Here is a 21,356-nt window from a genome sequence, read left to right as displayed (position 1 = left end):
GGGCCGAGCATACCGGGAGCCGAAGGGGCAAGAAGGGCAGTGCAGGCGTGGACGGTCCTGGCTTTGGAAAAACATGTAGGGAGCCGGGTGGGGGGATGAGGGCCAGGCTTCTGGGGAGCGGGGAGGTGACTTTCCTTCGCTAACCCCGCAGGAGCGGCAGTCTGGGTAAGGAAAACCTTCCTCGGCTGGTTCACGCTCCGCCCTTGCCCTTCAAACCCTGGCACGGGAGACTCCTGATAAATATCTGTTTAGACAAGATGGCCTTGCCCGGGAGGAACCGACGTGGGCGCACAAGAAGATGCCCCCAGGGATGTTCGTGGCGACAGTGCTAGTGGGAGTGAACCTGGGAGGCGACCTGGATGAAGCTGATAGTCTGTCCATACCAGGGAACAGGGGGTCGCTATTAAAAAGGAATGATCTAGAGTCAAAGGAAGGATTGTCGGCATAGGTAGTGCGCAAAACCACATGTGATTTTAGAAAGCAGGATATCGGACAATGAAACCATTTATTAAAGGGAAAGACGTACAAAGCAGGTAAAAGTATAAAGTAGTAAAATAAAAGGAGAGGAGGAGACTGGCTGGAGATAGGGGACAAAAGGAACTTTGTTGGTAATGTTTGTGGTCTATTCTATGAAAGAGGCAAAAAGCTAAAATGGTGGGAATATGAGTGCTTATTATGATCCTTGATACTTTTTTGTAGATCTTGTATTTTGTTTAAAAAGTTTTTTTTAAAGGCAGTTACGCCCCTCCGTCCTACTTTGGTGTGGCCACAGCGTCTGTTTCAGGAGAGGTGGCGGGGGGGGGGGGGGGGGGGGGGGGGGGGAGTGGGGGTGGGTGGGTAGAAGAGCCCTCCTCCTGGGGGCAGGACATGGCCAACTGCAGCCAACTCCAGGCCTCCTGCAGGCCAGCGCCGGGCGAGGGCGGGTGGGGGGTGGGGGGGCGGGGAGACACAAATCAGACCAATGGCACCATTGCTCACCCTTCCACCGCCACTCCAAAGTCATTCTTGCTTATTTATAGAACTTTTTAAAAAGTATACAGCGTGGAGATTTAGGGAAACCCAGGAAAGCGATTTTCGTGTGTGCTAAAACACACACACACACACACAAAACCACACACACAGTTTTATCTTGACCGTCTAAAAGTGTGGTGTCTACCCTGTGGACATTATTGTGCAACAAATGGAACTTCTGTTGAAACTATACCCACCCAACAGTAAGTAACTCCCCTTCCCAACCGCTTCCCAGCCCCTGGCAACTACTATTCTACTTTCTGCGTTTCAGAGTTTGACTGCCCAAGGTACCTTATAGGTGGAGTCCTACAGTAAGTAGTTGCCTTCTTGTTACTGGCTTATTTCACTTAGCGTAATGTGCCCGAGGTTCATCCGTGTGGTCGCAGGACACGATCTCCTTTTTTTAAAGCTCAACGATAGTTCCCTGTGTTTTGGAAATCCATTCGTTCCTCGATGAACATTTAGGTGACTTTGACCCCTTTGCTGTTGGGAGTTGTGCTGCGGTGACATGGGTATGCGATTATGAGATCCTGTCTTCAGTGCTTTGGGATCTATAGCCCAGAAGTGGCATTGCCAGATTCTATGGTAATTCCGTTTTTAATTTTTTCAAGGAAATGCCGTACTGTTTTCCATAGTGGCTACACCATGTTACATCCCCACTACCAGTGCACAGGCGTTCAAATTTCTCCACATCTGTGCCAATACATTTTTTTTTTATAGTGACCATCCTAATGGGCATCAGGTAGTATCTCATTGTGGTCGGATTGGCATTTTCCTGATTGTGATGTTGAGCATATTTTCCTATGCTCGCCGGCCATTTGTAGCTCTTCTTTGAAGAAATGTCTATTCAAGTCCTTTGCCAATTTTTTATTCTGGTTATTTTTTTTTATTGTTGGGTTATAGGAGTTCTTTTTATATCCTAGATGTTAATCTCTTATTCGATTATTGGCTAATATTTTCTCCCTTTCTGTAGGTTGATTTTTCATTCGTCTTGATTGCTTCCTTTACAGTACAGAAGTCTTAAGTTTGATGTCATCAGTTCCATTTGCCTGTTTTTGTTCTTGTTGCCTGGGCTTTTGGCCTCATGTGAGAAATCATTGCCAAATCCAACGTCATGAAACTTTCCCCCTATTTTCTTTTTTTCTAAGAGCTATATCAATTCAGGTCTTATGTTTAGGTCTTCATTCCATGTTGAGCTCATTTTTGTATGGGGTATAAGGTAGGTATCCAACTTCATTTTTTTGCTTTTGGCTCTCCAGCTTTCCCAACACCCATTTGTTGAAGAAGCAGGCAAGTTTTTAAGAGCACGAACAGGAGAATTCAAAGGACCTGTGGTCTCCCCACCAGAGAGAAACACAAGTACCTACATTCTTGTGTGTGTGAAACACACTGTAATGTATTTATCTTCGGACACAGGTTTTTTCCCCTCACATTCCAACAAATTAAAAATCAAGACGACAACTGATTAGTTGGAGTCTTATCAGCCTTTTCCCCCTTTAATGGCACCTAAAAGAATAGCTTTTTAAACTTGTGAGTTTGAGGAAATCGAGTATATGAAACACAGGAGGGTCAGATGCATATTTTCAGATATGTATATTTCATGGTGTCCAGACTTTTCTCACTTAGCATTGTGGGATGAACATTGCCCATGTCCTTCTAAATGGATCATTTCATCGATTGTAACAGGTACCACTCTGGTGCGGGATGTTGATAGTGGGGCAAGCTGTGCGTGGGGAGGGGCAATATGGAACTCTCAATTTGGCTACTGACCTAAAACTGCTCTAAGGAGTGTATTTTATAAAAGCACCTGAAAAGAAAATTCTTCGCTCTCCGACCCTCTGCTGTGACTCACAGCCAACCCTAGGCTGCACTGGGTTGCTCCTTGGTGGGGTCACGGTGGGTCTGTCCAGGTGTACTTCTCAGCTGGTAGGCCTGGGAGCCAGGTCTTGTCTCCTTGAGTAAGCAGCCGTAAGTATGTGATCAGACTTCTGTTTTCTAAACGTCTGTGCCATTTTTAGGACCTTTTTGCATTGGCAAAGATGCTATGAAACTTCACCGAAGTGTGAGAGCTGGCTCCAGAACACAGAACCCGGGGGCAGAAATCAGGCCATACCCACTTCCGTATACCACAGTAGTAAGAGGTTCCCATCATCGATTCCTTCAACAAATCCTCACTGAGCACCTACAATGTGCTAGACTCAGTGCTGGAGCTATAGCAATGAACTAAGCAGCACAGATCCCTGCCCTAATGGAGCATCCATTCTTAAATAAGCAAAACATAGTATATCAGCTGGTGAAAAGCACTAGGGAGAAACATCAAGTGGGGAAGAAGGATAGGAAATTCCAGAGGGGGGAGGAAGGGTTGTCATTTTATTTTTTATTTTTTTTTATTGAAGAAAAATTTTTAATGTCTATTCATTTTTGAGAGAGAGAGAGAGGACGAGGGAGAGGGAGGGAGAGAGATGGAATGCAAGAGAGGGAGGGGCAAAGAGAGAGGGAGACACAAAATCCAAAGTAGGCTCAAGGCTCTGAGCTGTCACCCCAGAGCCCAGTGCGGGGCTCGAACTCATGAACCACGAGACTATGACCTGAGCCCAGGTTGGACATCTTAACTGACTGAGCCACCCAGATGCCCCTATTTTTTTTTTAAGTTTATTTCGAGAGAGACAGAGACAGGGTGAGTGGGGGAGGGGCAGAGTGAGAGGGAGACCGAGAATCCCAAGCAGGCTCTGCACTGCGGAGATCTCTATGAGGGGCTCAAACTGGCAAAACTGAGTCATGACCTGAGTGGAAACCAAGAGTCCAACACTTAACTGACGGAGCCACCCAGGCTCCCCTGGTTGTAATTTTAAATAGGCGTGGCAGACTAAATTCAGGCTCACATTCGTTGCTGCTTTCCCATTCGCAGGCAGAGTCTATGCCCTCCTCTTTGGACATGGGCTTGACCAGTGGAATGTGGCAAAAGTGATGTGTAAAATCCCAAGCCTGGGTCCCAAGAGACCTTGCAGCTTCTGCCCGGGAGATATCTCAGAGCCCTGTCCCGAGACCCCCATGTAAGGAAGGCAGTCTGGCTAACGGAGGGTGAGAGGCCAGGAGAGTCTCCCAGCCGAAAGCCGGCACCACCTGCTAGACACATCAGTGTGGCCGTCTTGAACCTTCCAGCCCAGCAGACCCCTCGTGACTGAGCCACACCCAGCAGAGGACCTGCCACCCTAGCCACAAAATGGTGAAAGTAATGAATGGTTCCTGTTACAAGCCACTACATTTTGCGGGGGGGGGGGGGTTGTTACACAGCAGTAGTTCGTTGATACGGCAGGTTACATGTAGCACACTCTTTGGTGCTAGGTTTACGGGCTGGTGGTTATCTGCATGGAGGAGTTAAAGCTTTGGTGATGCTGGGGGCGCCTGGGTGGCTCAGTCGGTTGAGTGTCTGACTTTGGTTCAGGTCGTGATCTCACAGTTGATGGGTTTGAGCCCCGCATTGGGCTCGGTGCTGACAGCTCACAGCCTGGAGCCTGCTTCAGATTCTGTGTCTCCCTCTCTCTCTACCCCTTCCCCACTCCTGCTCGCTCGCTCTCTCGCTCTCGCTCTCTCAAAAATAAACATTAAAAAACCAAAAACTTCCATGATGTTGAATGAATATGGGAGGGGTCATGCCCAGTGTCCCCTCAGTGGTTATTTAATCTTGTTTCCTCATCTCCAAAATAGCAGGGTTAGTTAGCTGTTAGCCACAGTCCTGCGTTAATTAAATTTTGAACACCTTCTTCATTATTCACTGCTAAAGTTAGCAGGGGGCTGAAACGCTATTTGACCTTTTTTCCTTGGGCACAGTAGCAACCTGACACTTTCCCCTTTGGTCGGGTTTCATGGTCCCTTTGCCAGCCCGAAAGCTCTAAATTAAGGCTGCTGTTACTAGGAAAAAGTCAGCGCAACTTGAAACCTTTTTAGAGAGAAGGCCGCACCTGTAGACATGTAAATTAAGGCTGCTTTTCGTATTTAGGATTAATGCGCTTTGGTCGTCTATCTCTCTCTTTCCCTTCTTGGTGGTTAGTTCAATTACTTTTCCCGGACTCCTCCACCTGCTGGCGGAGCATTCCCTCTTAACAAGATGTTTCAAGGTGGCTTGGACTTTAAAGGAGCGAGGAGGGCCCCCAGGCGGATCATGAGCTGAATACCATCAGGTCACCCCAGAAGCCCCAAAATGAGGCAGGAGCCTTAGGGAGCACAATCGCTATGCAGCTACAGCCCTTGGGACTCATTCTTTCCTGAACGTGATCCTGCTGTCATAGTCACTCAGGATTCTCCATGGGGCTCCTGCACAGTAAGAGAACTACCTGGGTGAAGTCAGGGGACTGATGGACCCAATTATTCCCCAAGATGCTTGGGGAGGATTCCTTTTGGGAAAGATGGGTTTTTGTGAGGGGAGGCCTGACAGAGAGCAAACTCCTGAACACCCGCTGTTTCATGCGTCTATTGCTATGTAACCAAACGCCTCAAAGCCTAGACCCTTTTTGTGGTTCTGGGGGTTGGCCAGGCAATTCTGCCCTATCTGTTGTCGGCAAGGGTGCTGGACTGGCTGGAAGGCTCACCATGACCTCACTCATATGGCTGGCACTGAGCTGGTGCTGTTGGGCTGGGACCTCAGTTTACCACGTGGCTGCTTGGGGTTCCTCAGAGCATGGCAGCCGCCCTCCAAGAGGGTGCATGTCAAGAGGAAGGAAACGGAAGTTTCCTTGCCGCCTCTTAGGGCCAGAGCTGAGAAGTCCCAGGATTATCACTTCTGCTACAAATGATGCACCTTTCCATGTATTGATCAGGGTAGTCACGTGGCCAGCCCAAAGGTGGGGGAGGGGAGGGAAATTCCACCTCTCTCAGTAGGGGAGACACCTGCACACAGGGAGGGAATAAATCAATGGTGACTATCTTTGGAGACTCCCCCCCCCCTCCATCATTCACTAACTGTGACTTAAAGGGGCTCAGATTTCAGCACCTTTGCTCTCTGCATTTGGGCCTTTCAGGAGCTCCACCATTTAAAACATGGTCTTAGTTTTTGTTTTAAATCTTACAATTTATTTATTTGGAGAGAGAGCATGGTGGGAGAGGGGTAGAAAGAGGGGGAGAGAGAATCCCCAGTGGGCTCAGCACCAGCAGCGGGGAGCCTGATGTGGGGGTTGAACTCATGAACCGTGAGATCATGACCTGAGCCAAAACCAAGAGGAGGACACTTTACCGACTGAGCCACCCAGGCGCCCCTCCACCATTTTTTTTTTTTTTTTTTTAAAGCCCAGAGGCCACACCAACGTCCTGCCCAAATCAGAACAGTATCAGAGCTTGGAGTGAAAGCCAGGGTCCAGCTAGGGGTGGCAGGAGAGTGAGGGGAACTTCCTGCAGCCCCAACCCAACCACTTGGTTTTGTTCCTGGAAGGACTGGTTTGAAGCTGGCTCCGGACTTCCTGGGCCCTAGAGGCCACAACCTCCCCCCCCCAGGACACTTGTGGCAGTAGTGACCCCTCAGCCCGCCAGCCAAGCTGAGCCGCAGTGAAGCCACCATCCTTCGGTGTCCCACCTCCACACGCTTGTTCCCGCGGTGCCCTTTACAGCCCCTCTGCTCCTGGAGCGCAGGCTCAGGCTCCAGGGCTCCGTACATGTCCTTTCCCCCTTGAAGCCTTGCCAGCCGGAAGTGACTCCTCCCTGCTCTGAACAACCCTCTCCTCCGGGTCCCGCTCTGGGATGACTCTTCCCCTTACCAGCTGCCTGGACGTGAACCCTGGGTGACTTACGGCTAGTTACCTGTGGCGGCCCAGTTTCCTCATCTGTGAGACGGAGATAATGCTGCCCCCCTCCCCTCCATGGTTGTGAGGATTAAATGGCCCGGTGCACACGAAGCACACAAAACACTGCCTGGCACACAGGAAGCCCTAAGCGCACGCAAGCTAACGGCAACTACCTCGCGTTACCTCCCGAGAACCACGCACTGCATCAGGCACGGAGTAAGGGGAGGGGAATGACTCCAGATCCCGGTCCCCAGGGCCGGAAGATCAGAGGGCCGCCTCCGAGGAGCGCCCGCCTTGTCCCGCGGCGAGCGCCCCCTGCTGGCCACAGGGCTCTGGGCCGCCGGTAGTGTGACGGGTGCTGCACTTGCTGCGGGGGTGGGGGTGGGGGGCGCGCAGAAAGTGACTTTACCCACCTTTGCATGTAGCTGAGACATTTTCTGGAGACCCTCCCAGCAAGGCTGTGAGAAGCCTGGCTGCCTTGCCCAAACCACCACTGACATCTGGCAATTCTAACTCCTCATCTTACTCCGCAAATAGCGAACAACCCGGGTCTTACCTGAGTCCCAGGCTGCCTTCCTCTCTCACTTCCTCTGTCAGGTTGCCGCCTGGTCCCGCCGCCGCTCTCTGAAACTCGGCCCCGAGCAGGCCACTCCTTGGCTTAAGATCCTGCTGCTTGTTCTCTAAAGGCCTCTCCACCTGCTGTTCCCTCCCAACGATCTCTGGGGGGGATTACATAGCAGTGACCCTCACACCTGCGAACATGCTGGAATCACCTGGGGGACTTTGGAAAAACCCTGGCGTCCAGCCCACCCCTTACCTCCTGAATCCACACCGCTGGGCTGGGTCCTTTATCCGTGGGGTTTTAAACTCCCTCGGGCTATTCAAACACGCAGCCAGGATTGAGAACCTCCCATTTGAACATTCTGGAGGCACCCTGTGCCGTGAGGGTGAGGAGCAGATCTGTTTTGCTTAGCGTCAAAGCCCCGCACCTGGCTCTACACCGAGCATTAGGAAGCGATGAAACAATTGCTTAACGGTGAACGAGATCCACCCTGGGCCCACCAGCCTCCGAGTGGACTCACCTGTCCCACCTCCCAACCAGAGTCCCTGAAAGGGCTGTGCTTTCTGCCGGTCTCCCCCGTATGTGGTTCCTGATCCTACAGCCCTTCAGGGTTCCTCTGAAATACGCCTTCCTCAGAGAAGCTGCCCCTGATACCCAGCTGATCCCAATCCCCTTGTCCCCGGCTCCTGCAGCCCCCTGGACCTTTCCCTGGCTCCCCTGCCCGCAGGAGGACATAAGCCTCTGCTGTCTCTTCCGTGCCAACCTCCAGTGCCCAACACAGAGGGTGGCACATACAATGTGCTCAAGTCGGTTGGTTGGGGGATTTCAGACCCAGATTTTTTTTTACCTACTCAGGAGACTTTGACCTGGGCCCGGACCACTCTAAAAGGCTCTAAATGTAAGGGCCTAGTGAGTTTGGGATCGGACAATGAAGCTGTTGCAGGAACCGTGGCCTCCAGGGGGCGTAGGGTTGGTGATGTCTGAAATAGCCAAGCTCTTCATCCGGGACAGGTGAGCAGGGAATTTACGGGCGCAGAGGGCACAGCCTGTCCACACAGCAGTGCTGGCTCTCACCTCTCTCCAGAATAGCAAACTGAGTTGAATTGTGTCCCCCTGAAATGTTGAATTCCTAAGCCCTGGTATTTGTGAACTGGGCGTTATTTGGAAATAGGGTGTTTGCAGATATAAGCAAGTTTAAAATGAGGTCATCCTGGGATAGGGTGGGCCCTAATCCAATGTCCGGTGTCCTTCTAACAGTGAAATCTGGACAGAGATACACAGAGGGAAGATGGCCATGTGAAGACAAAGGCACAAGCGGGCTAACAGCTTCTGGAAAGGCCAGCAGTTCCTTCTGGATAGCTGGGTAGGAAAGGCAGAACCAGTGTCAAATTTCAGACATGCAATTACTAATTTTTTAAGTATTGCACAGAACATATTTAAACCGAAGGATCGCTGACCTGAAATTCGAATTTAATTGGGCATCCTGTATTTTTATGTGCAGATCTGGCAACTCAAGTAGGGCAGTTTGAAAGAGGCACATTAGGAGGATGGAGGGAACAGAGATCCAGGACAATAGATTCCCAGTGTTGGGAGGGGACTTCCCCCCCCCCCCCAGCCCAGGAAACCAGGTAAATCTACTGAGTGGGGGGCCGCCTACAGGCAGACCCACGCCACAAGGGCCTGTGGGGGGAGGTGGAAGGACCTGGTCCTGCCTGTCCTGAGGGTCTGGGCCAACAGGGAGAGCAGCCTCCGCTCCAGGGGCTGGGCCTGGGCAACCTGGGAATCCCTTCGACACCTGGAGTGCCACAGTAAGAGGAAGGGGCAGACCAGGAGACGGCAGAAATCTGGGGGTCTGGGCCGCTCAACCTGCAGCCACCTTGATGCTTTACAGCTTTGGCAGCACTGGTGCGGGCACGTCGGTCTGAAACGACGCTTGAGGGGAGGACTTGGGCCTGTGACCCAGAGGAATCGCAGCGGTGGACAGGGAGGAAGATGGCCCTGGGGCCCCATTAGAGTGACCAGAGCAAGCGGAGACCCCTGGGAGGCCCCGGCTGGGAAAGGGAACACGGCTGCAGCAAAGACCAGGTTGTTGAGCATCACAGCCCCGCGGCTGGAACGGTGGTGTTCCAGGGGCTTCTGGGAGCCACACCTCTCCCGGGGACAGCAGGCCAAAACGAGGGTCTCTGCCCTGCCCCTGGAGGACGGCGCCAGCCCCCCTGGTATGCAGGGTGGGGCCTGCTCTTCCTAAAGGACACTGTCTGTCCCCTGGAGCCCCAGAACCAGACCTCCCGTCTTCCACCCTCCCTCCCCCAACCACAGAAACTCACCGTCAAGTCAGGCAAGAAAAGCAAACTGTTTATTTACACCTTGGTCTGTACATTAGAGTTCCTGAAGGAGCCTGCCTCTGACAGCCTGCTCCTTTTTGGCTAGAAGCAGGTAGGACGTGGAGAGCTTGGGGCCCTGGGACGCAGCCTTGGGCCTCACCCCTCTCCCCGCCTTGGGGCCTGGAGGTGGTCTCACCCCAGCTCCGGAGATAAGCCTGCTTCCAGAGGGAGGCTCCTGGGGCGAGACCCAAGGGGAATCCCAGAGTCAAAGCTGTCTAACAAACCCCTGGGCACGAGGCCATACGTGTAGCTTCTTCCATCTGGGCCCCCGGAGGCCCAGCCGAGAAAGCAGGAAGGGCCAGGATGGAGGGAGCCAGCAGGCCGTGGGCGAGTGAGTCCGGTCAGCAGTCGGGGAATTAATGGCACTCGGGTCTGAGCACCTCGGGCAGATGAGGAAGAGCTCGGCAGTTAATGGCAGGCCGGGGCAGCAGCGAGGAGCCTCTTCTGCCCACTTGGGAGTTCCAAAGCTGTTCGAGACACCAGATGGTGGTGGTCTTGAACCCAGCCCAGTGCCAAGCACTGGGAGCCACACACAGCTGAAGCTTCCTCTGGGGGCCAGGGGTGCTGCCGCAGACCCATGACGTCCCTGCGGGGGCCCTGGGCCGAACCCCACAGTTAGAAAGGTGCGCTCTGCTTTCTATAAATACTGACACCAATACGGGAAGACGTTTGTGGGAGAAGGTGCTTTACACAAAGTGACCCTTTTCTGGTGTGCAAGGCTTCTAAACTAGCTGCAGGCTGGACGAGGGACTGCGAGCCCTCCGAGCTTAAGACCATAATGAAAAGAGTTCTGTACAAAGTTACCAAATCTGCACGGCTGAGCGAGCAACCTGGAGGCGCGTGTGGAAGAACGTGCTGGGAGGCCTGGCCTGGGAGCAGACCCCGTGGACGCCAAGTGGGACGCTATGTACACATTTACAGGGCTCGGGAAGGACCAGGGTAAACACGAGGATGTAGAAAAGGGGCAGTGAGGACATGGCAAATCCTGTACAGTGGTGACAGGGAAGAAAAAAGGCACAAGGACAGCGACCCCAAACCATGCAGACAAAACACAGCCTGTGCAGCACAGCAAAGCAGAGGGTCCCGGTAGGAGGTGCGGTCCCCCGGGGCAACAGCACTTAACTCCCGCCATTCTCAGCCACCCTCCTGCGGGGGCAGATGGCGGGTTACAGTCACAAGGAAGGAGGAGGAGCCTACAAGGTCGGAGCACCAAAGTCAGACCGCTTCGCCAGGGTCTATGCTTTCAGAAACCAACCTTTCCAGAAAGCAGCCTGTGTTCTCAGGTGGGCGGCACAAGGGCCTTAGAGCTGTGCTGCCACGCAGCTCGGGCTGGCCCGCGGTGCCAGCCTCTCCTGCTCCCTGACCTTTTGCGCACAGATTCAGAGCAGGACGGAGGACCTGAAGGTCCCTAAGGTCAACAGAAGGAACTTGCCTGAAGTCACCAGGGGGTACTTGGCCCTTCTGGCCTGAGGCCCCTCAGCAGATGGGCCTTGGTCTCCACCAGCCTGAAGCGTCGCCCTACAGGGACTGACCTCCGTCCCCAAGGAGGACCAGCCAGGGAGGATGCCAGCACTGAAGCCCTCAGCCCCAAACCCTCCTCAGCCCTTTCAAAGAGTCGCTGTGGTCGTGCCAGGCGAACAGTCATTTTCTTGGCGTGGCGACCGTTCCCAAACGTCCCCTGCTAAATTTGCTAATGCATTAAACACACGTGCCCACAGCACAAAAAGCGGCCTTAGCTTCGCCCTCAGCCACCAGTCCCCACTGGCCGCTGCAGTTTCTGCCGGCCATTAAGTCCCTCGGTGGAACAAAAGCGCCCGCACTGTGCCCTCCTGGCCACCGGGACCTGGCTGGGTCAGGAATCAGATGATCCAGCAGACCAGCGCCTGGAGCCTCCTGGACGTGGGCCGGGGTGTGCTGGTTTGGGTGCTGAAAGTGGAGACGCTGGGGTGACCCTCATCCACCCAGCCTGAAAACAGGTCAGAGGCAAAACCCACAAAGCCAGTGTCCCCTCCTGCTCAGCTGTGCAAATAGGAGGCTGCCTTCCGGGGGACAGCCCCTCCCCGACCCTTGACTCTGTTCTACCCCAACTCCAGAATGGGCCCGCGCCTGACCCCACGGGCACCCAACAGAGACTTGCCCGCTCAGGTGTGCTAACCCCCAGGGTGACGAGAACAGCTGGGCACACCAGTTCCTGAAGGCACCTGGCCTCCCATCCTGGGGCGAGGGATCTCCTGGCTTCTCACCATCCACCAAAGCCACTGACACCCTAATGTTAACGGCAGCACCTGGATTAACAAACCTGACGACCAACTCTACCCGTTTCCTCTACCCTTGGCTAGCAACCCTCTAGGGCAGGGGTCTCAACCTGGGGCTACCCACCGGTGTCACCTGGGGAGCTCTTTCAACATTTGCGTGCCCGGGGCCACACCTACACCAATTACACTGGAATCTGGGGGCAGAGATGGGAGGGGCAGGGTTCAGCTCAGGCAGAAGTTTTTCTATCTCCCTAGGTGACTTCAATGCACAACCCAAGTTGAAAACCACTGTTTCAGGTCCAAGTGCTTTCGGAGATTCTTGAGCTCTGTGTTTGTAACAGGTCAGAAACAAAGTCAAGGTAAAGGAATTTCCCTCTGGCCATTCTTAGAGAATCTACAAATTAAAAAGTGTGTGTGTGTGTGTGTGTGTGTGTGTCTCTCTCTCTCTCTCTCTCTCTCTCTCTCTCTCTCTCTCTCCAGGTGCCTGGGTGGCTCAGTCGGTTGAAGGTCAGACTCTTGATTTCAGCTCAGGTCACGAGCCATGCGATCGAGCCCCGAGTCGGGCTGTATGCTGAGTGTAGAGCCTGCTTAAGATTCTCTCGTTCTCTCCCTCTGCCCCTCTCCCCTGCTCTAATAAAAAACATAATAATTTGTGTAACTTGGCCAATTCAAAGTTAAAAAAAATTTTTTTCTACTAGAACTTTATTTCTTATACTTCCCCACAGAATAAGGCCTAGCTAAGCCAGAGAGTACCTCCTTTTCGATTAGATACTGTATATAACCCTCACTTGCCGATTCGGCAAATTTTGTCTGGTTTCCAACTGAATGTAAGGATAGCCAACTGCCGAGTAAAACGCGAATCTGTTGCAGAAACCCCTCTCCACGCCCCCGCAACCCCTCCAAACTTTGGACAAGTTACTACTAATCCCTACTTGGTAAGGTGGCCGGGTTCAGCGAAAACAAAAAACAAAACCCACATAGGGGCACCCAGTTAAATTACAATCAGCTGGGGAGTTGTTCAAATATTCCGATGCCTCGGCGGCCACGCTCCACACCAACGAGGTCAGAACCCCTGTGGATTCCACCCAGTTATCAGAATTTTAAAACTCTCTCCATTTTAAGTATGTTCCAGGCATTGCAGGGAACATATTTCTCCTACGAGTTCTGTTTTGTTTGCCTGAAATGCACACTGGGCTGGGCACCGTGCATGCTACCTAGCAGCCCTCTGTAGGGAGAGAGAGAAGAGTGTAACGCTCTACCAGACCACACACAAAGTAGGGGGAAACACTGGAAGGGGGCAGGGTCTGCCCCGCCAGTGCCTCGCAGGGCCCATGGGGCTGGGACCCTTGGGACATGTGCCCCCCTCAGGCGAGCTTTCAAGAAGGGAAGAGCAGTTAAAGACGCTACATGATCGTTGAGAGCCAATTAGACGGTCTGGGTTTTATGAGACGTACTCCTGGCTGAAGATGGTTGGATTTAACTCGAGACCTGGGTTACGTGGAGTTTAGTCTCATTTTAAAGTCCGCCCTTTTTCCAGAGACCCCAGGCACAGCACCAGGTCCCTTGGGGCCTTTCAGACGCGGCGTCCTCAGGGAGGCCGCTCCCATGGCGCCCCCTTCAGGGAGGAGGTGGCAGAATGTTGCTGGCAGACCGCTTTTTCTGCCCCTTTACACCAAGGCAGAAATTCCTTCCCGCCTAGTGACCGTGTGACTGTGTAACCCAGGCCTCTGGGCCCTTCTTTGGAATTCCAGATCAAAGCAGCTAAAGAGCATATAAAGTTTTACATATAAAATGCTCATCCCTGGGGCGAGTCTCCCACAGCCCAGGACCTTGGTCTGGCTGGCCTCTGTAGGACTCCTCCTGGTGTCAAATCCAGACCAAAGCCAAGTCCTGATATGTCTTCTTTCCTTTCCCTTAATTAGGGGCCATTAGCAAATTCTCAAGAGACTCACTCCTCATGTCTTCTTTCCACTGCTGCTGCTTCTCAGACCCCTGGAGGAGCCCAAGGAGACCAGCACCCTCGGGGGTCGAGAGACTCCCTGCCCTAGTCTTCCTGCGGTGGGTGACCCCCAAAGGCCTGGATCAGACCAACGCAGCCCCGTTATCTGCAGCATGAAACAAACCCCACACGTATGCTTCAAAAGAAATCACAAAATCCAACAGAAGCAAAAGTTGACTGGAATGGAATGAAGATGGGTGGTGGCCACAGCCCTGCCTTCATGAACAGGGAACATACATACCCAAGTCCCCGATCCCCTCTTCACCCTCTCCTGCCCCCGCTTCTCTGCATACACCCCTTCTTGCCCCTCCCCAACATGCCTGAACTTTCCTTCTTACACTAGAATTGCTGAAGAAAACAAACTGCAGGGGAAAAAAAACCAAGAGCATACATGTTTATGTGTGTGTGGATTAACGACACAAATCACAAGCCATATAAAACTGAGACAAACTGGAAAACGCAAAGTACCAGCTGCCTACAACAAAAGATCACGTTAAAAATCCAGAGAGGGGCGCCTGGGTGGCGCAGTCGGTTGAGCGTCCGACTTCAGCCAGGTCACGATCTCGTGGTCCGTGAGTTCGAGCCCCGCGTCGGGCTCTGGGCTGATGGCTCGGAGCCTGGAGCCTGTTTCCGATTCTGTGTCTCCCTCTCTCTCTGCCCCTCCCCCGTTCATGCTCTGTCTCTCTCTGTCCCAAAAATAAATAAAAACGTTGGAAAAAAAAAAATTAAAAAAAAAAAAATCCAGAGAGAGAGAGAAAAAAAAATCCAGAGAGAGAATTTCCACCATGTGTCACAAGGACGGAGGCCGAAGGTTTCCCTGCGATCTCCCCACCCGTGTCTCTCACCAGCACACCTCTCCTGGCTGAGAATTGAATAGGAGAGTTTCCAAAAGGTGGGACGCGGGGGCCTCGCTACCCAGCTGAGTCAAGCCCAGAGCTCAGAATCCCCAACTCCAAACCTGAGGCCTGCCATCACCGGGTTGTGTGGAGAACAGGAGCAGGTAAGCAAGTCCCACTGCCCGCCTGCGGACCGTCCATCCATGCTTCTCGGGAAATGCAGCCCACGGGGAGGGAACAGACTGGAATGGGACCACGCTCCTCCCTGGAACTAAGGTCTTTGTCACCCAATGCCAACACGTGCCTTAGACACCCCTGGCCCCCACTCCCCACCCCCTTTTATTCCCTTCATTTTACACTCAAGTTAAATACCGCTCATTTTTCATGGTCTTAACAATAAAACAGAAAGAGGGGCGCCTGGGTGGCTCAGTCAGTTGAGCGTCCAACTCTTGATTTCAGCTCAGGTCATGATCCCTGGGTTGTGGGATTGAGCCTGGCCTCGGGCTCCATGCTGAGTGTGGAGCCTGCTTAAGATTCATTCTCTCTCTCTGCCCCCACCCCACCCTCCAACCCTGCGCCTCTCCCCGACTCGCACTCTCTCTCTCTAATAAAAACCAAAAAACAACCAAGCCAGAAAGGAAGAGGCAGGAGGCAGGCAGGGATGGGGAAGTGTACAGGAAACCCCCAAAATACCAAGAGCTTCTCAAACGAAGGCTGCCCCATGCCAGCTCTCCTGCAAGCCTGAGTCCTCGGGACACCCCATGCACAGGCATCACAGGGGCTGCTGGCCAGGGAGGGGCTCTGGGAGGGTCCCTTCCTCCTCTCTGAGCCTGAGCACCTAGGCTTGAAAGGTGGCCAAAGAGGCTGGGGAGGATGTGGCCGTTAGGCATTCGAACCCCTGGGAAAGACCATAATTTTGCTCCCACTCCCAGAGGGAACAGAGGTGGGGTGAAAAGAGCCTGTCTCACTAGAGCATCTTTAAATCCTTATCCCCAGAGGTAGAATCATTTTCATCCAGTACCGGAAACACAGTCTTCCAGTTCTTGTTATTACAGTAACTCCTGATAGCAGACCTTGCCCCTCCCACCCTCCAGGACCATCCGCTCTTGCAAGGGGACTGCAAAGTGCACGGGCAGTAACTGTGCAGATGACACTCACAGCCCCACGCTCACCCCTTGCTGTGTGAGCGGCTTCCCCACATACGCATCAGTACACAGGACATGGTGGCCAGAGATGTTTACAGTGTGTGTGTGTGTATGTGTGTGTGTGTGTGTGTGTGTGTGTGTGTGGCCTGGCTTGGGCCGCATCCTCAAGTGGGGTCTGCGCCTTGGTCCCAGGGTCCAGGGCTGGGAGGGTCCCGAGGCCGCTCTGCAGCCAGCCCTCGTCTCAGTGTTTGATCTCAAGGATGGAGGGGTTGTGGTCCAGGATGGCAAGGATAATCTTGTCCATGTACTGCCTCAGCCGGAAGTTGATCTCCTCCTGCTCCTTCAGGGCTTCCATGAGCTGGGGGGAACGGGAGAGGCAGGTCAGAGGCCGGGCCCGGGCTGGAGTGCAGGTGGAACCCGGATCCCCAGCTTGTGATGAGCCAGGGCCCGGCACAGAGGGGCTCGGAACACCTGGGCAAGGCAGGCCCCCAGACCAACCTCAGCACTTGGGTGCCAGAAACCAGCGAGAGCAGTGACAGCTCACAGTAAGGTGTGTGAGATATGCTGATGCCCAGGCCCCTCCCCCAGGGATTCTGATCCAACTGGTCTGTGGAGGGACCCAAGTATGAGCAACCGCTCGGTACAGGCTGAAAACACTGGCTAAAGGCATTTGCAATCAAGAATGACATCCAGAGTCCCAGGGCCCTAAGACTTGTAAGGCTTCTAGCTGTTTCCTCTACCTGAAACGGTCCCCTCATCACCCCGACCCTGCCATTGCCCCTGTGCAGGTCCATTCCCGATGTGTCCTTTAGGTCACTGAAATGCCACCTCTGCCCCCAGACTGGAGGCTGGTAACCAGCTCACCTGGGAGTCCCCCGAGGCTAGGGGTCAGCACTTAGCTCTGTGTCCTAAGCACAGGATAAAGGGTTCAGTGACTGTCTTATGATTCATGTTCACATGTAACCAGGGTATTTTGGAGGCCTGATCTTTTAGAAGCACACCCTGGTGTGGGGTGGTGGGGCAGAATGGACGTTGGTTCTGGAGACCTGGGTCCTTCTCCCTCCACAAGTTGGGTGATCTTGTGTCCTAGCCTCCCAATCTGTAACATGGAAATGTCCAGGAAGCCTTTGAGTTGTAAGAAGATGAAGACACACTACACTCAGGTGCTCAAGAAATGCTAGGGTCTTTCCCCTCTTGGCTTGAGGCAGAGGGGTTCTAGCTTCTCCTGCACTACGGGCTGACAGAGGCATGTTGATCAGCCGGCCATTTTGGCATGTTTCTGGTAGAGCAAAGACTCAAACTCCACTCTGTTCCCAGAGCTTCCTCCCCAGCACACGCAGGAAGTCAGAACTGCTCTAACTCCCTCACCGCTCTGCACGGTCACTCAGGTGGCTGCAGACGGGGACCCTCACAGGCCCTGGTCTGCTTCCCCTGCTCGGGGTAGCCTGGGACTTCTCATCACAGCACACGGGTGCGGGACAGGACTTGCAGAGGAGCGGCCGAGGCTCCCAAGCGAGAATGAGAGGGCACATTACCTCATCGCGAGAGGCCGTGTCTATTTCTGCGGCCAGAGACTGGGCTTTGGTCTGGGTGGCAAAGAGGTTCTTTGCTTCATAGAGGCTGAGGCTCAAGATCTGTCCATTCAAGTCGTCATTCTGGTCCCGCAGCTTATGATTCTCCTGTGGAGCGGGACAAAGGCAACGTCAGCTCCCAGAAGCATCCAGAACCCAGCAGAACCCATTTCTTTGCATTCACGGTCTCCTGACTGCCACCGGGACCCTCCTCTCAGGTGTGTGTCAGGCCAGCTCAAAGATACCCATAGGTGATGTGGCCTCTGCCAGGCTTCGGGGGAAGAGCTGGGTCCTAGGAGGTCACGGGGTCCTGAGGAAGAGTTATGGGCCCACTCAGGGGAACGAAGTTTCCAGATAAGGGCAGGGCTCCTGGCCACGCTTTCCTCCCTGGGGTGAGTGAGCCAGAAGAGGAGCTCCTGATACTTTGGGGTCTCCGGGCTGCAAGGCTGGATCCAGTCTCCTCCTGTAGCGAGGTTCAGGAATCCTGCTCTGTGGGAACTCTTCCTGAGTACAGGTGGCCTCACAGGGCCCTACCCAGACCCCACGTGCCAGTACCACGTGCTAGCTTTTGCCTAAAGTCTCCTAACTAACCGCACACCTGGGACTTGGTGCCCTCATGCAGGAGAAAGGGCTGGGGTTTTCGGATCGCTGTGGGATGCTGGTGAAGCCAGCAGGAGTAGACTTTCTAGAGCAGTTTCCCACCCCCGAATGTCGGGCTGGGCTGAACAGGGGGCTTCACTCACCATCACACCCTCCTTTGGTCCCTGCCCCTCCTGATCCCACTTCCCCCAACTCCCCCATCATGGGAGTGCTCCCGGGAACCATTTGAAATGGAACCTTGGGATCCGGGTCTGCTTCTGGGAGGACCCAACACAGCAGCCCCTCATCCATGGCTGGATAGTCTCCTCCTCCACTCCATCGGCAAGGACAGCAGAGTGGGGTCTGCTTCTTTGTGTGGACTCCAAGGAGAGACCCCGGGATCCGCATCAAGTGTGGCCTAGAGGTGAGCTGCCTTGCCTGAGCTGTGGGGTGGGGACGGGCAGCCCCACCGGGCAGGGACGTTGAGAGGAGCAGACAGGAAGGGGTGTGGGAAGGTGCCGCTGCAGCTTGGGGCCCCATGCGGGAGACCCGTCCGGCGGGGCCCACCTGCTTGAGCCGCTTGACCTCATGCTCCAGCTCCACCTCGCGGGCCCTGGCGTTGAACTCGCCCAGGCCAGAGGACGAGCTGCGTCCCCGGCCTGGCCGCTCACAGTCCAGCTTGTACATCTGCAGGTGCTCTAGCTCCTTCCGCAAGTCCTCGATGAGCTGCGTGGGGGAGGGGCTGGTTGGCGGGAGCGCGGCCACGGGAGGGAGCCCCGGTGCCCGGTGCCCTCCGGCCTGGGACCCACCTCCTGCGTCGCCTCCCGTTCCTTTTGGAACTCAAGGCGGTTCTGCCGCAGCTTGTCCGTCACGCGCTTGTACAGGTCCGTCTCATCTTTGAGCCGCAGGCTGGTGTCCTCCAGCCGGTCACACATGCGCTGCCGCTCCTGGATCGGGGGACTGGGTCAGGGAGGACGGTGCCCAGAGAGGCTCGCTACACCCCAGGGACGTCGGGGGGCTCCGGGTCAGCCACCTGGACAGGCGGGCAGTCCGACCAGCCCCCCTGAACACAGCCCTCGAGTCACGGCTTAAAGAAACAGCCGGGTCCCTTAGGATTCTAGAAACACAGGCCTCTGAAGCCCTTCGATGGTGCCAGATGAAACCTGAATCAAAGGTGCGGCCAAACAAAAGCTAACCTCCTTCTCTCTTTTTTATTATTACTTCCCCCCATTATATAAAAAATTATATTCGCTGTAAAAAAAGTTTGGAAAATCAGAAAAATAGCAAGACAAATTACTATTCGTATTTTATTTTGTTGTTGTTGTTGTTGGGGCAAACTAGCAACTAGAGGCCTTTGTGGCCAACACCGCCTCTGTGGCTTCAGCTCAAGATCGGAATCTGAGGGACACTCCTAGGCCTGCTGCTCACCTCATCCAGCTTCTCTGTTTGTGACTTGAGCCGGGTCACTGTTGTTCTGAGCTCAGTGTTTTCCTCCTCTAATTGCTGCACCCTGGGAAAAGGAGAAAGACAAGTATGTCAGAAACGGAGGTTATCTTACAACGGATGGACAGTCTACAGCGATTCTCTGCTTCCTGGAAGAGGGAAGATACCAGAAAGCAAGAGAGAGAGAGAGAGAGAGAGAGAGAATATGACTAGTTGTTCCAGATGGGTAATACAGCTTCGAGCTTCCTGTCATCCAAGGCAAACTGGGAAGGACACCGAATTACCATCCTTCTGTTTGTGATAAAAGGAAACACTCATTTGTGAATAAGAACATAGGATTCTTTTTCACATGCGTCCTTACAGCCTGAAACAACACGGAGGACGTTTTTCTGCTAAACAAAGAGAAGGTCCTCCTGTGGCTGGTGGTGGCAGGTCCCTCCCGCTTGGAAAGCAATGACAGCGTTTGCTTTTCTTTCTCCCCCCAGCGTCTCTCCCAGGCTCTTCGCTCGGCCCTCCCCGCAGCTGCCTGTGACATCCACAGGTCATCGTCCTCTGTGTTAGTGTCCAGCGGGGGCTGTCCTAACAGGATCCCATGAGGAGACACAGCCCAGGTACCCAAGTCGTTTTAAATGACCTGAGAAGAGGGCAGGTGAGTTGGGCTGTCAGTGGCACCGGAACAGCACAGGGTCATTTCTGCCACCGATTCCTGCCGAACATTCCCTCTCCTTCACACTTGTTACTTCCTTCCTAGAGTGATGGCTCCACTGCTCTCTCTGCCAGGGGCCTAGGTAGCTTCCCAGTGGCCTCCCTGGCCTGGGTCATTAGGGAGGGCAGCCCTGGGACACCACAGTCTTCACCTGTGTGTACTGTTCTGATGTGCAGCAACCCACCTGCCTTCACGGTCATTCTGTGGGGCTGGGAGGGAGGACTGACAGATGGGGAAACTGAGGCCCAGAAAATGACACAGGATGTCCAAAGTCCTGGAGCTAAAGGGTAAGCAACCCAGATTCCCAGGTCAATACTCCTCTCCCTACCGGCCTCAGGTTCCAGCAGCTATACCTGCGGCCCAGAAGCCCAAAAGAAACCGGGCCCTGCTTTTCCATTTACGTTGGCCCCAGGGGCCCAGGGTCGGTGCACCCAGGTGTTCAAGGTCAAGGAGACTCTGACAGCAGGGGGAGCTCCTAGCCCGGACATTAGACCCAACCCAGGAATAGGGGCAAGACCACAGTTTTTTAACCTATCCTCTTGTTGACAGACTTGTGAGCTGTCTCCAGTTGTACCTAGTAGAAATAATGTTACCAGAAGGTTCTTTTATATACTTCCCAGCAAGCATGTCCAGCTGTTCAGGTATCAAGAGGAGAACTGTTACAACAGGGGGCTTTTCTTCAGGCTGTTTTCCGATCCATACCACGGGGACGGTGCCTGTCCCACGGGCCTGGACCGGGAGTGGAGGGCACCTCCGAGGCGGCCCCGTCCCCAACAGGCGCCCACCTGGTGTTGAGCAGCTCGATCTCCGTGCTCTTCTCTCTCTCCAGCTTGCCGTAGGCCTCGCGGTGCCGCCGCGCCTCCTCCTCCAGGGCCTGCTCGGCCATGGTCTCCTGATCTTTCACCATCTCCTCCAGCTCGTGCACCCTGAGGAGACAGAGGGGCGCGCGCCCCAGTCCAGGGCCAGCTCTCTTGGTGTCTTCCCACCCCGGCCCCGCCCCTGGCTACGGGAGGCCCCGAGACCCTGGCTCCGTCGTAGCCCTGCTGCGGGAAGTGGCGATGTGTTTGCCAGACCTGTGGGTCAGCAGCTTC

At 54.1% G+C, this 21,356-nt stretch overlaps 1 protein-coding gene across 2 annotated transcripts in view; it reads right to left on the bottom strand.

Annotated features, from left to right (window-relative positions):
* Positions 1-15,773: 15,773 nt before the first annotated feature.
* RAB11FIP4 (RAB11 family interacting protein 4) overlaps positions 15,774-21,356 on the bottom strand; it is a 116,964-nt gene continuing 111,381 nt past the window's right edge. For both annotated transcript variants that reach the window (XM_043583646.1, XM_043583647.1), the window contains 6 exons: positions 21,051-21,191; positions 19,545-19,626; positions 18,926-19,063; positions 18,684-18,842; positions 17,502-17,645; positions 15,774-16,324 (listed from right to left, as the gene is read on the bottom strand). In XM_043583646.1, coding sequence (XP_043439581.1) covers positions 16,208-16,324; positions 17,502-17,645; positions 18,684-18,842; positions 18,926-19,063; positions 19,545-19,626; positions 21,051-21,191 — 781 coding nt within the window. In that variant the 3' untranslated portion in view covers positions 15,774-16,207. The remainder of the gene's footprint in view (positions 16,325-17,501; positions 17,646-18,683; positions 18,843-18,925; positions 19,064-19,544; positions 19,627-21,050; positions 21,192-21,356) is intronic.

The sequence above is a fragment of the Prionailurus bengalensis genome, chromosome E1, assembly GCF_016509475.1.
Source record: "Prionailurus bengalensis isolate Pbe53 chromosome E1, Fcat_Pben_1.1_paternal_pri, whole genome shotgun sequence".
Taxonomy (NCBI): domain Eukaryota; kingdom Metazoa; phylum Chordata; class Mammalia; order Carnivora; family Felidae; genus Prionailurus; species Prionailurus bengalensis.
Note: the sequence above shows the minus strand (reverse complement) of the source record. Positions and strands in the feature narration are given on the sequence as shown.